Source organism: Xenopus laevis, chromosome 9_10L, assembly GCF_017654675.1.
Source record: "Xenopus laevis strain J_2021 chromosome 9_10L, Xenopus_laevis_v10.1, whole genome shotgun sequence".
Classification (NCBI taxonomy): Eukaryota; Metazoa; Chordata; class Amphibia; order Anura; family Pipidae; genus Xenopus; species Xenopus laevis.
Genome location: NC_054387.1, coordinates 34,677,499 through 34,690,614, shown reverse-complemented (window position 1 = coordinate 34,690,614; position 13,116 = coordinate 34,677,499). Strand labels below are relative to the sequence as shown.

General features: G+C 40.2%; 1 protein-coding gene across 1 annotated transcript; it reads right to left on the bottom strand.

The window, feature by feature from the left end:
• Nucleotides 1–4,119: 4,119 nt before the first annotated feature.
• On the bottom strand, nucleotides 4,120–12,625 carry g6pc1.2.L (glucose-6-phosphatase, catalytic subunit 1, gene 2 L homeolog). Its single transcript, NM_001089835.1, has 5 exons — nucleotides 12,358–12,625; nucleotides 7,035–7,144; nucleotides 6,568–6,670; nucleotides 5,122–5,237; nucleotides 4,120–4,851 (listed from the first exon to the last, which is right to left on the bottom strand). Exons 1-5 carry the CDS (start codon nucleotides 12,585–12,587, stop codon nucleotides 4,340–4,342), a joined length of 1,071 nt encoding a protein of 356 aa, NP_001083304.1. The 5' UTR covers nucleotides 12,588–12,625; the 3' UTR covers nucleotides 4,120–4,339.
• Nucleotides 12,626–13,116: the final 491 nt, after the last annotated feature.

The following is a 13,116-nucleotide window of genomic DNA, read 5'->3' as shown; positions in this document are numbered from 1 at the left end:
TGAGTTATTCTAACAACTGCCTATGTTTTGTGCTTAACTGTTCTTGTATGAGATATATCAAACCATGCCTGTTTAGCCTATGATTCAGTGCCTGAGTGCACAAAACACGGAAGACTTTCTGTACATCTACTATTTGACTAAATAAAGTCTGCAGTCCTTTTACTTTGCCTGTCTGTGAGTGCCTGCTGTTCTTTCTTGGTCTGAGACCTCCATAGACCTCTATTATGATCCAGTGGTTGGCCTGCATGTATTTTTCTCAAAAATGGCAATGTGCAATCAATTTTGTGATGTTCTAAACATATTTACATGTTCTCTGACCTGCTTATTGTGCTTACAGTGGGATTAACAAGAGGGCTCAATCCAGCTGGGATGCACCACAGAATAGATTTTTTTAGCTGACTGTGATGAAACACTATTGCATAATGGTCTGTCGAAACTGCCACCCAGAAGGTCCCCACATGTAGTGATGATGGCCAGCTTCAGAAAGAAATCAAAACAAAAAGGAATTTGCCTGCTAGAACATAATGCTTCTTTACCCAGCTCTGTCCTGTCACAAATTGTCCACTATTTACTGAACACATACAATTTTTGGTGCACTGTTTTGCACTTGATAATTATTACACTGGAATTTGCCATACCAATTTAAGGGCTAGTCCAAACGAGGAGATTTGGGTAGACCTGTCACCCAGACATTAAAAGCTGTATAATATAAGTCCCTTTCAAACTAAATTTGACACCCATATTAATTTTTTATTAAACGACAAGGAAACCCATCAACGCGAGTTTTAATTATAGGATAAAATACCCCCTGCTGTACCGACTCGCTGTGTGTATTTGAGGGAAAAAATTTATATTTAGTCAGTGTTCACATCTCCTGACTTGATAATATAGCACTCAACCCAGTCCCCATCTTTTCTGTCCTGAAGTTTCTTAGATGGCCACCATCAACCAATAGCACATGCTTGAAATTTCCTCCAACTGCTGAGAGTCAAGCTGTGCTCGCTCTGCTGTTTGTCTAATTAAATGCTTACTGGTGAACCCAGCCATTGCACATGGGCAGCTTTCTTATAGGCGCTATCGCGCAAGCACCTGGTCTAGATGAGGGAGAGGTGACCTATGGGTATTTTTTTAGACTTACTCTGCATTTTTTCTAAACTTAGCAGTTTAATCAGATAAATGCTAATACTGAGAAGGGATTATGCAGAGCACAGTAAAGATATGTCGGTCCAATGAGCTAATATCTTTAATACTTTCCTTGTCCTTTAATACATCCATATCTGTTATAAATGTATTTAAAATTCTGAGCTGTCAATAATAAATTGCCGCTGGCATAGAGGCAGGGTAGTCAATTATTTTACTTTCCATTCTGTACTTCCTAGCTATCACGTACATTTCTCCTACCTCCTCACTCTATATGTAACAACTCACCCACCACGCTGCTCCTCTTCGTCTTAAGCGCCGGTTCCTTAGGTGATGACGTCAGCGCGCAATGGAGCCAAATTCAAACCTATTCAAAGGGACTTTGTGTAATTTTTATTGCCCGTTGTGTGGTTCATCTCTGAGAGTTCCTGGGTGCTAATTCTGATATCTGATTCCTGTTTTGACCCCTGCCTGCCTGACTTTTCCTGACTTCCGTGATCCCGACCTCTGCCTGGTAAACTAGACTATTCTGATATCCGTATTCCGACCCGTTCCTGTCTCGACCATTCTTGATTGATCTCCCATTCTTGATTGACCCCTGCCTGTTTGACTCCGCTTGTTTTCTGCCTGCACCGACCTGGCCTGGTTTTTGACTATGCTTTCTGTCTGTGACCTTCTGCCCAAAAAGACTTTGCTAACAATCGTGCCCCTCTTCTCTCCAGAACCCTTAGCTTGGCTTCTCTCTTAATAAGACCTGATGGCATCCAATTAGCTGAAGCCTCCTCCCGAGGTGAAAGGCGGCTGTTAAAGGCGGAAGCAAGAGCCGAGACCAGGGAGCCTAGCATTGGTAGTGATGGGCGAATTTATTCGCCAGGCGCAAATTTGCGGCAAATTTTCGCGATTCGCCGCCAGTGAATAAATTCGCGAAATGCCTGCGAAAAGTCGGCCAAAAAAATTCACCGGCGTCAAAAAAATTTTTCGCCGGCTTTGAAAAAAAACGGGCGCCGGCGTCAAAAACGGGCGCCGCCGTTGGTGAATTTTTCGCAGTTTCGTGAATTTCGCTAATTTTTCGGCGAAAAGGCGCATCACTAAGCATTGGTTCTGGATTCTGGGTGCCGATCATGACAGTTTATAATTGTGCTTCATCGGCACGGGCATAAGATTCCCCATTCTAGTCCATACACCAGATTTTGGGATGACGCAAAACTTTCCTTATAACAATACGCCACTCAATGGCACCTGTCTACTTGCTGTGATTGTGAATTCCAAAACTGAAGGAAAATTGAAATAATGTATATACAGTATTGAGCTTTGCTCAACTAACCTGATAGAAGAGGATTTTGAATTATTTCTTAAGGTGATAGGTCCCCTTCAATGAATAATACCTTGCAAACCCATGATAGACTTAGACAGGCTTAGTCTTGTAAAGTCTGTATTAAAATTCACCCATGCCCCTAACAGTAATTTGTCCTCAGTGAACAGAACTGTAAATTTAAGATAATCTTCCATAATTACAATGATAAAACACCATAATTATTAATGTATGTAGGGACTCTGAAAAGTAAAAGAGTAAGTTAAGAGTTAGTAAGAAATGAAAAATGTTTGTTGTTGTACTGGGTTCATTGTGCCCCCTCGCTGTTCATTGACTAAGGGTGGGGGAATGATGCAGCAGCATTTAATAGAAGCATATATAGTCCTTTATTCACCGGTCTGTTGATAATGCAGGGTTTATTAAGGTAATATTGAAAATGATAAGAAATTCATTAGTGCAATACATTTGTGGCAATAAAACTTTTATTACACAAAAAACAACACACATATATTTAAAATATAAAACCATATCAGAAATGCACAATTGGTTTTATACTTATTCGTTGTCTAAACAAAACTCTCAACTGATCAGTGACATCAAGATAGGGTGAGGACACCACATGGGCAGGGGCTAATACAAGAATTGGGTCTAGAAAGTTGGAAAAATCTTTTTAGACCTATGCAACACCAATTTACAAATGAGTGTGCTCCATTCAAAGACAAATATAGGTAAAGTTTACTGGTGTGACTGTATCTAGCAGTTTCCCTACCTCTGACATGGGGCAGATCTCTACATTTACCCATGCATCTTCCCATGCTTTGGCACAAATACCCCTATATATTCACAGATTTTTTTTCAACATAATTGAGATAACTACAGGGGAATACCCATGCGGCCAAATACCTGTCTAGGAGAAACCTTAGGATATTGTCCCAGCTATAGAAAATGCCATGCACATCCCTGTTCAGCTGGCCATGCACAAGTAATGGCATGTCATGACTCTACTAGGCTTTATTTCCTTCTGGCTTCTCATAATGGGATCATAAACACAACAGGGGTTTTGTGGGAGCTGACAAAAAAATGCTGGCCAGCCTATCAGTGAAACAGTGGCTACTTAGACAAGATTAAAATTGAAGACTACTGTAAATGAGTAATACCTTCACAGAAGCTTAAAGAAATAAAGCAAAAAAAAATCAATTTTTGCTGTTAATATCTCCATTAGGCAAATCAAAGCTACAGTGGCCCTTTAGTTTGGGTCTCCTAGAAAAAAACAAAGTGGAAGTTACCAGATTTTATTTCTTTGGATTTGACTACACAGGAAAGGACAGAATGAAGCCATAGCAGATTAACCGTGGTTTTAAGTTCTATTACTAGCAGGGCCCTAATTACAGCAGAAGTGGTGCTGGCGATGCAGGAAAAGTGGGCCTTTGTGGATGAGCTTCACAAATCAGGGATGTCTAACCTACAGAAACCCCCGCTGTGTTACTATAACCCCCAGCATCCATTCAGCAGCATGTGGCATCATTGGGTTGCTGGCGAGGTTAGGTTGTCCTACCAAAAAGTCCTGAGCATATACCTTAAACATGGACCTGATTACCCTGGGATGTTTTAAACCTACCATGCTCACAAACAAATTATTGTAAAGCATATGTATATTTATATTTCCATTTTTTTTTTATTAAAGTTTTTGTTGTCAAAATTTCCATTCCACTTTCTTCAGCAGAGATACAAATTACAAACATAGTCCTGATTTCCTGAACCCTTTGAATATTCTGATCAAATGTTCGGTATCAGTAATTTATGAATATGTAATAATAACAAAAAAGAATAACTACCTATGATATTTGCTAATGTCCTATGTTGATCAGGCATCCATACAAATGCATATCATGTGACTTTCTTTTTTTGCCACTGGAGAGCATGAGATATGCAGAAAGGGATAACTGCCACAACAGTGAGGGAAACAGCAACACTCCGGCAGAAGGACAAAAAGTAGAAGAGAATCTCTTTGTCAGCGGGAAGTTCCAGTGAGTCAAAGAGATGGAGAACCAGCAGAGAAATCATAATGCAGCAAAGGCGGAAGGTGAACTGTCCACCCTTCTTCTCTCTACAGCTGTCCCTGTACATTTGAGTGTCAAGCGCCAGCCCAAGGCCAAAGAAGACACCCAGGTTTCTAAGGAGACCAGCAAATGGAGTAGTATCAATGTGGATCCACTCTGGCCTGGCACACCATCTCTTGGCCTTCTCCAGTGCCCACAGAAGGTCTATTCCAAAAACCTTTAGGATCAGGTAGAATCCCAGGGCAAAGAAAAAAAGAAAAAGTGTAGCATATATATATCTTTTGAAACTGACATTGTAGATACAATGGACATGGTTGAATATTTTAGCAACCAGCATGCCTGGAAAAAAAATGAAAAGATATCAATTAAAATGAACATTAACATTGTAGGCAGAAGGTGGAAAAGGAAAATTTTCTAGGACAGCAAGAACCATGCTTCATAGTGGGAGAAGCTCTGAGGGGCTTTAAAGTTGTTGTACTCTTCATTAATCAGTGAATTTTAATCTCATCTTCTAAATGGCCCTGAGTGGCATCCCATGCCAATGTGCCAATTTAATATGCATGCAGTCCTTTCATACAACTCATTGATTCATTTTATTTGTTTTCTCACCTGAACATACACCAGCAATAACTTGATGTGGGAAATGTGCTGCCACAAATACGCGAGACAGACAGACGTTAACCTGCACGCTCCAAAAAAACAGCCACAAGGCCCAGCGCTGAAACCTGGAAAAAGTCAACAGAAAATATAAAATTGTATTCTAAGTATTTGTAAGTATTTCATTATGTAAGTTATTTAGACCTAGGTGGATGTTGTTAGGACTGGTTTCATTGGGTGGCCACAGTTTCCCACTGACGGAGAACAAAGATGTCTCGTGTTATCAGGGGAAATAATGATCCTGAAGTATACTCAAACCCATATTCCAGCAAATAGACTAAGGATTGCTTAATTATTTGACTATAAATCTGTTAAATGATACAGTATGGGAGAGATACCTCCAGCCTATCAATCCTTGTTGCAGCTGAGTGCTTCAGATGCTCTGATTATCTTACACTATAACTGGAGTTTTACTCTAATACCTTGTTCACAGGCCTCCCACTCACCAGCTTCACTAAGGAGTTGGTCCCTGTGGGGCACAGTTTCTTTACTGGGGCCTTCTGTTCCCGGTTGTCCAGCAGCACCACCCCTGAGAAGAGGTGGAGTCCAAAGAGATAGGCCATGTGCTTCCTCCTGTCATATTAACTATGGACAGGAACGTGTCATAACACTCATGGACCAATAGAAAGACCTTCCCTTTCAAAAAGCATAGGTAATAGTAGCATAGACTTCCTGACCCTGTGGTGATTTAACCCAATAATTCCTGACACCATCTAAGCACATTTCAGCCTCTATGTAAATCATCATGTAGATTGCAACTTGATTGATTCGGAAATTGTTTTTATTAGGGATTTGACATGTTAGTTTTTAATAATAACTGTAGATGGTTAGGAACCGTAGTTGGTGGTTGCCCTAAGCTCCACTTGTGCATTTGAAGCCACGGAAGTGACAAGTGGTTAATCCAGTCTATAGCTGGAACCTGCCCGGCATCTAGATCTACTATATGCAAACCAGTAGAAAGTTTGAGAAAGAAGTCACATTGTATATTCTCCATATCAACAAAACTATAAAGTACTGCAAGGGTCAGTTGGAAGGAAAATAAATAGCTCTCGGTTAATATCGCTTTAGTTATTTTTGGTTTCTTGTTGTATGATAGGATTGATGCTAGATTATCTCTGTTATCATTTTGTAAGGAAAAGGAACAGTGTTATATAAGGAAAAGTCATAGTATAAGCTTCCTACTATTAAAGTACTGACAAGAATTCAATTAAGCTATAAAGGTGTCCATTTAATGGGTATATTATTGGCCCATGTATGAGACAAACCACCTGCCCTACCATTATCTGCAAGGGGTTTAGCCAAACATATAATATACTATTGTGCAAGGACCACTATTATGTTACAATCATTGACCTGCAATGGGTGCTGATACAAGTTTCAGAAAATCATGTCACTTACTGGCTCCTGAGGGTAGTCTTGTTTTCAAGAAGAACTGAAAGCACAGCATGAGCCATCACGTAGTATACAGCAGAAGAACCCATGGCATGTCCAGAGGGACTTCCTTTGTAAAACAAAGGATAGTTTAAGTGAGACTAGCACATTGCTAAGTTTGCATCTAAAGCACAAGGGAAAATTGGTCACTGCCTTATCCCAAGAAACTGATACGTTTTAGAACTTCCTGCTTTCCCACTTAAGTTGTTTCTGGTAGGGTCTACACCCCATAGTCCAAAGGCTTATATCCCAAAGGTAATTTAGCAGCAATACAAAGGAAACCACACAAACATTTTTTTGGAAAACTATATGGAAAATTGATCTGTAAATTTGTTGGTGCAATGATGACTTCATTATCCAACATTTTGACGGTATTTACCTTTACGACACTTTTGTAAATGAAAATACTCTTACCAAATGGAGACAAATCTCACCTGGTCCAGTCTCACATGTCACAGGGAACTGGAGGATGGTAGGAGCTGAGTTATTAACGAAGAAAGTCGTTTCATGTACCCACCAGTATGGCCTCTGTCCAAAAAGGATCCTGTTTGATACAGATTAGAGTAATTAGTCATACATACATACATACATGCATGTCATGTTATGGGACTGAACTGTCTAGTCACCTTGCCAAGTTACCTAGTTAGCATATATATTATGCATCAGGGGGCTCTATCGGATTAACATCTAGCCATGGGCTCCATATTTTATCAAATTTGTCCGAGCATCCGCTAGCCATGTAAGTTTTATGAAAGGAAGGATTTTGTTGATTAGGTTCATCCATTGGGTAATAGTGGGAGTGGTGGTACTCATCAAGTTCATTATCACCAGTTTTTTTTTGCGTAGTACATAGTGACACACATGAGTGTTCTGGTTTTGTTAAGGGGCACTAGCTCCTCCACCAGGCCCAGCAGGCAGGTCTCTGTGGATTGCAAGTTAGTAAGTGCCACACTTTCCTCCAGAACCTATATTTTGGGGGGCAGTGCCACGCCAGGTGAAGGAAGGATGCCTCTGGCTCTTGGCATCTCGGGCACCTGGGTACTGTCCCATTTTTTGAAGCTTTATTGGGGTGATATACAACTGGTGGACAGATTTGTACTGTATTAACCTATCCCACAGAGAAATCAGATCTCTATAGAGCTAGTCAGTGGCTGCCTCCCACTGCTCCACACTGAGGGCTGTGATTGCCTGTTGCCAGCGTCTCTGGGCTCTGGTGGTGGTGGGATTGTGCCTATGAGTACCTGTTAAAATCTGGATGTCAGCTTTGCCCGCCTTGGGTCATGCAATATTAGCTTCATTGGAGTGGCATTGTATGTCACCTCCAAGATGTACATTATGTATATTTTTATTTGTGTAGTGCTCCTTGAGGGCAAAGCACTGTACAACAGAACAATAAATTAGTAGAAGAAACAGTACAAATAAGTATAAAAATACAATACACATAAATATAAAGTATAGTTACAATACATATAAAGGGCTTATTGTCAAGGAGACAAAAGGATGGAGGTCCCTGGCCCATAGGGCTTACAGCAGTGATCCCCAACCAGTAGCTCATGAGCAACATGTTGCTCTCCAACTCCTTGGATGTTGCTCCCAGTGGCCTCAAAGCAGGTGATTATTTTTGAATTCCAGGCTTGGAGGCAAGTTTTGGTTGTATAAAAAACAAGTGCACTGCCAAACAGAGCCTCAATGCACCTTCCACATAGGGGCAACCAAATGGCCAATCACAGCACTTATTTGGCACCCCAAGAACAATTTTTCATGTGTTGCTCCCCAACTCCTTTTTCTTCTAAATGTTGCTCACGGTTTCAAAAGGTGGGGGATCCCTGGCTTACAGTCGAAGAGTGTAAAAATATGTGTTTTATACTGTAGATAATGGTTATACTTGTTTATCCAGTACCAGCAAAATATTTATTTTATATGAGCAATATTTCCATCCTATAGGTATGTAGAGGTTCATGAACGACATTTGATGCCTACTTTTTCCCACTTACCTGCTAAAAACACAAGGGCTCGCTTACATCAGAAAATGAGGGAAATTGCACAAGGGGCAAGATCAACTGAGCAGCACCAAGTGCAATAATGTAGGAGTGCAAGAAGTTCCTTTTGATGCAAGTTTCTTTAATGTATGTGAGTTTTTCACATGACTGCGGCAAACTTGTGCAATAGCAACTACACTAAGTTGGTGTAAATGAGTCCCATAGTATTTTAAACATTTTAGGGTTCATTTACCACCACAAGTGCAGTAGCAGGGGCACTAAATTGTGCAAAGAATCCCATTCAAGCTTGCATCACAACACACATTTGTTGCACTTCTGTATAGTTGCTCTCGGTGCCACTGCATTCCTTCTGCCTCCACTTCCGAATTAAGCAAAAGTGCGAAGCAGGGGAACCATGGAGCTATCACCACCTCTGAAACTGGTCAGACGCAACTCCCTTGGTGACCACAATGACACTGAAATGATAGCATAAAAGTGCATTGTGGGTAAAAACATGACTATTGTGTCTGAAATTTAATCTGTCATCTGCTGTGAAAAGTGGCCCTACAGCCCAATCGAAGCTGCCCTATGGCTCAATATAATCTTATGTATACAAACTATATTAGTGCTTCTCAAGGAAAGTGCAAGTTAACTTCCATGTTTGTCATTGGCCCATTAAAACTGTGGCCTCTTTATAATAGGGATTGCTTTAACAGTTGATGGGGAAACATCTGCTGCTAAGTAAGAAAATTAATTTGGGTGGAAGCCTAATAGACATCATTCACAGCTTCACAAGTACTTTTTCCCAGAATGTCAATGTGTGAATACAATGCTGTTTGTATGTCTTGCATGACTATGTCCCACCATACTGTTCAATCCTTATCTCCAGATACACTCCAAACTGCCCTCTTCATTCCTCCAGTGACCTTAGACTTCCTTCAACCCTAGTAAGCTCCTCACATGCAAGCTTACAGGACTTCACCAGAGCTGCCCACTCCTATGGAATTCACTACCCCCTTACATTAGACTTCCTCTTAGCCTTCAACTCACCCCTTCTGTGAAGCCGATACACAAACCCATTAACTTCTTGTACATCTCCATTACACAAGTCATCAGTTTCCAGAACAACCATCGGCTCTCTCACATCACACCCAACTCATCCTTTATTTCTTCTCTAATAGTCATATTTTCCAACATGAACCTCCCCACAAAGCGATTTAATTAAAAAATTAAACAACAGGGGACCAACAACATTCTGCTGGTATTTCTGCCAACTTAAATATTTTATTCATTCAAAAACAAAGTTGTTTATAATGAAATATATAGAATACTAAAATAGAATATTAGAATGCATATCAATAATGAAATATGCCAAATATAACTAGGGATGTAGCGAACGTCGGAAAAAAAGTTCGCGAACATATTCGCGAACTTGCGTCAAAAATGCGAACGGTTCGCGAACGTCGCGAACCCCATAGACTTCAATGGGAAGGCGAATTTTAAAAGCTAAAAAAGACATTTCTGGCCAGAAAAATGATTTTAAAGTTGTTTAAAGGGTGCAACGACCTGGACAGTGGCATGCCAGAGGGGGATCAAGGGCAAAAATGTTTCTGAAAAATACATTGTTGACACAGCGCTGCGTTTTGTGCTGTAAAGGGCAGAAATCACACTACCTCACTCAGGTGATGTTTCTGGACACGGAATGTGAAAAAGCTCACACAGCTAGGTGGCACTTGGTTAAAGACTGGGCAAACAATGCCTGCAAGGGCAACGTATACAGTAGTGGGTACGGAATATATTATTGCTGCTGTAAAAACATCACTCAGGTGATGTTTACGGACACGGAATTATTATTGTTATTTAGACAGAATGTGAAAAAGCTCACACAGCTAGGTGGCACTTGCATACCTCCCAACTGTCCCTCTTTTGACCACTCAACCCCCTGTCCCTCTTTTGTACTGGAAAGTCCCTCTTTTCTCTGCACTGAACAGCCAGAAAAAAAACAGTTTCTAACTTAATTAGCTTTTGGCAGAGAGCTCAGAACAGCTAACAGGTGCAAATAAGATACTTTTTTTAACAATTTTGACTCTGGTTGGTGCTGGTAGTGGTGAACTACTAGGAGGAGCAGCACACCAGTCCCACTCCCCAACACAGCTAGACTAATAGCACTGGGCTCTTATAGTAGCAAAGTAAAAAAACAAAAAAGAAAATAAAAGCAGTCCTTACAAGGACTATTGGGTTATTACAGCAGTCAGCAGATGAGATCAGAAGAGATCAGTGCCCACAGCAGGCAGCTACATACAGAGCACTGCAGTAGAAGGTAGATTACTAGCCAGCAAAGCTACCTAACCTAAAATGTCCCTCAAATCCCTGCAGAGTTCTGTCCCTCCAATACAGAGCAGTATCAAGTAGATTACTAGCCAGCAAACTTACTATCAACTGTCCCTCAAATCACTAACAGCTCTCTCCCTACACTAGCTCTTCCAAGCACACACAGGCAGAATGAAAAAACGCTGCAGGGCTTCAGTTTATATATGGAAGGGGAGTGGTCCAGGGGGTGTGGGGGTGGTCCAGGAGGGAGAGCTTCCTGATTGGCTGCCATGTATCTGCTGGTCTGGGGTGAGAGGTCAAAAAAAAGCGCCAGCTAAGGCGAACCCAAAATGGCGAACGTCGCGCGACGTTCGCGAACATTCGGCGAGCGCGAACAGTCGATGTTCGCGCAAACAAGTTCGCCGGCGAACAGTCCGCGACATCCCTAAATATAACCCCACTGCGAGTCCCCATGGCACATTATGAAATCAAAACAGTGAAGAGAAGTTGATGAAGTTAAGATTTATGGTGCACCATACAGTAGATTTTTGTGCCTTTTAGGAGTTTGAGGTTTTGATATTTCTACTATTTTATGCATTCCTATATAAACATTGTAACTTGAGTAAATAACATAAAACAATCTTTGGTGAAGAGTCAAGACTTGTGTTCTTCTCTTCTATACCTAAATGACTTCTTGTTTTATATAGTGGACACACAAATGAAGAAGCACAGAAGTTGGAAATTGTTTGTATATGTCGACAGTTCCCAACTTTGTCTTCTTTGCTATGGAAATTGTGGTTCAGAAGAACTGCTATTCTAAAAAAACAACTATTTCAAAAATGAAACAGCAGGGGTCCTATAACATTCTGCTGCCATTTCTGCTAATTTAAATATTTTAGTCATTCAAAAACAATTCAAAAATCATAAAAAGTTATTCATCTATAATGAAATATATAATAGAATATTATAATGTATATTCATAAGGGAAAATGCCAATTATAACCCCAGTCCCCAGTTAAAGTGGCATCTCCTCTACTTCCTGACAGATAAAAATAAAAAATTTACTTTTATCTATTAACTCTGAATTACTTTGCAATCTCCTTCCCAGTCTATTATATGTAAACCCAAAGCTATTAGATATTTAATGTTGCTTTTGAAAGGGAGTAGAGTTTTTACAAGAGGTTGAGGGGTTTCAACTACACTCAGGCCCTGGGACTTTATGGGGCACCATGGGCGTTAAGAAATAAAAACAATGGAGAGAAGTTGCTGAAATTTAGCCCTGTGATCTACGGTGCACTGTAGAGTAGACTTTTGTGCTCTTTAGGAGTTTGAGGTTGAGATACTCTTCTCTTTTTTCCCTATTGTATGCAATCATATATAAACATAGTTACTTCAGTAAATAAATTAAAGCAGGTCATTGTATTTAAGGAAGTATTCTGTCTAACCTACAATTTTTTTCATTACTCACCACTTGAAGACAAGGTTGAGCCAATCCCCTATAACAGCCACCCAGACGAGCTTGACTCCCACCGACTCACTTATGTGGAACCAGATTGGGAATAATATTAAGAAGGTGTTTTTGAGATCAGCAGCAAAGGAGACAAAAACAAACCAGTCTTGGGACTTTATGAAGTTTTCCTGGAGATACTTTACAACATAAACCCCAGTGCTATGAAGATTATCCATCCCCATCTCCATTATGGATAAGTGACTCAGTAGTCAGAAATACTGAGATTTTGAGCTAAATAAAGAGAAATCTCAGGGGTTCTTCTTTATATAGCATTTAAAAGTGAGCTTTTCCACACCCTCTACAAACAAAAACTGGAAAAAGACAGATTAAACAAGAGTTACATCATAGGAGAGTTCCAATATGAGTTCTCGTTTTAGGATCCAAACACACTTCTTTGCCATTTATTGATTAAATACATCAATGATTAGCATGTTGTTGCTCTGAGAACAAACATAAGCTTGTTTCCCGAATCCTGTTTAAATGGTGTTCCAGTCTCTGAACAACCTCTGCTGACCTGAGTCAAAATGTAGGCCACGTCTAGATAAGAGACCAAGTCATTTCTCTAAAGGGAAAACCACATTTTTATTTTGATCTGTTTTCTTTAATTACTCATTTGCTGCAATAACTTTAAGGTGTCTACATTCCGGAAAATATTACGAAATATATTGATACAAATACCATTGGACCACAGAGTTTGGAATTGAGTGGTTCAAGTAT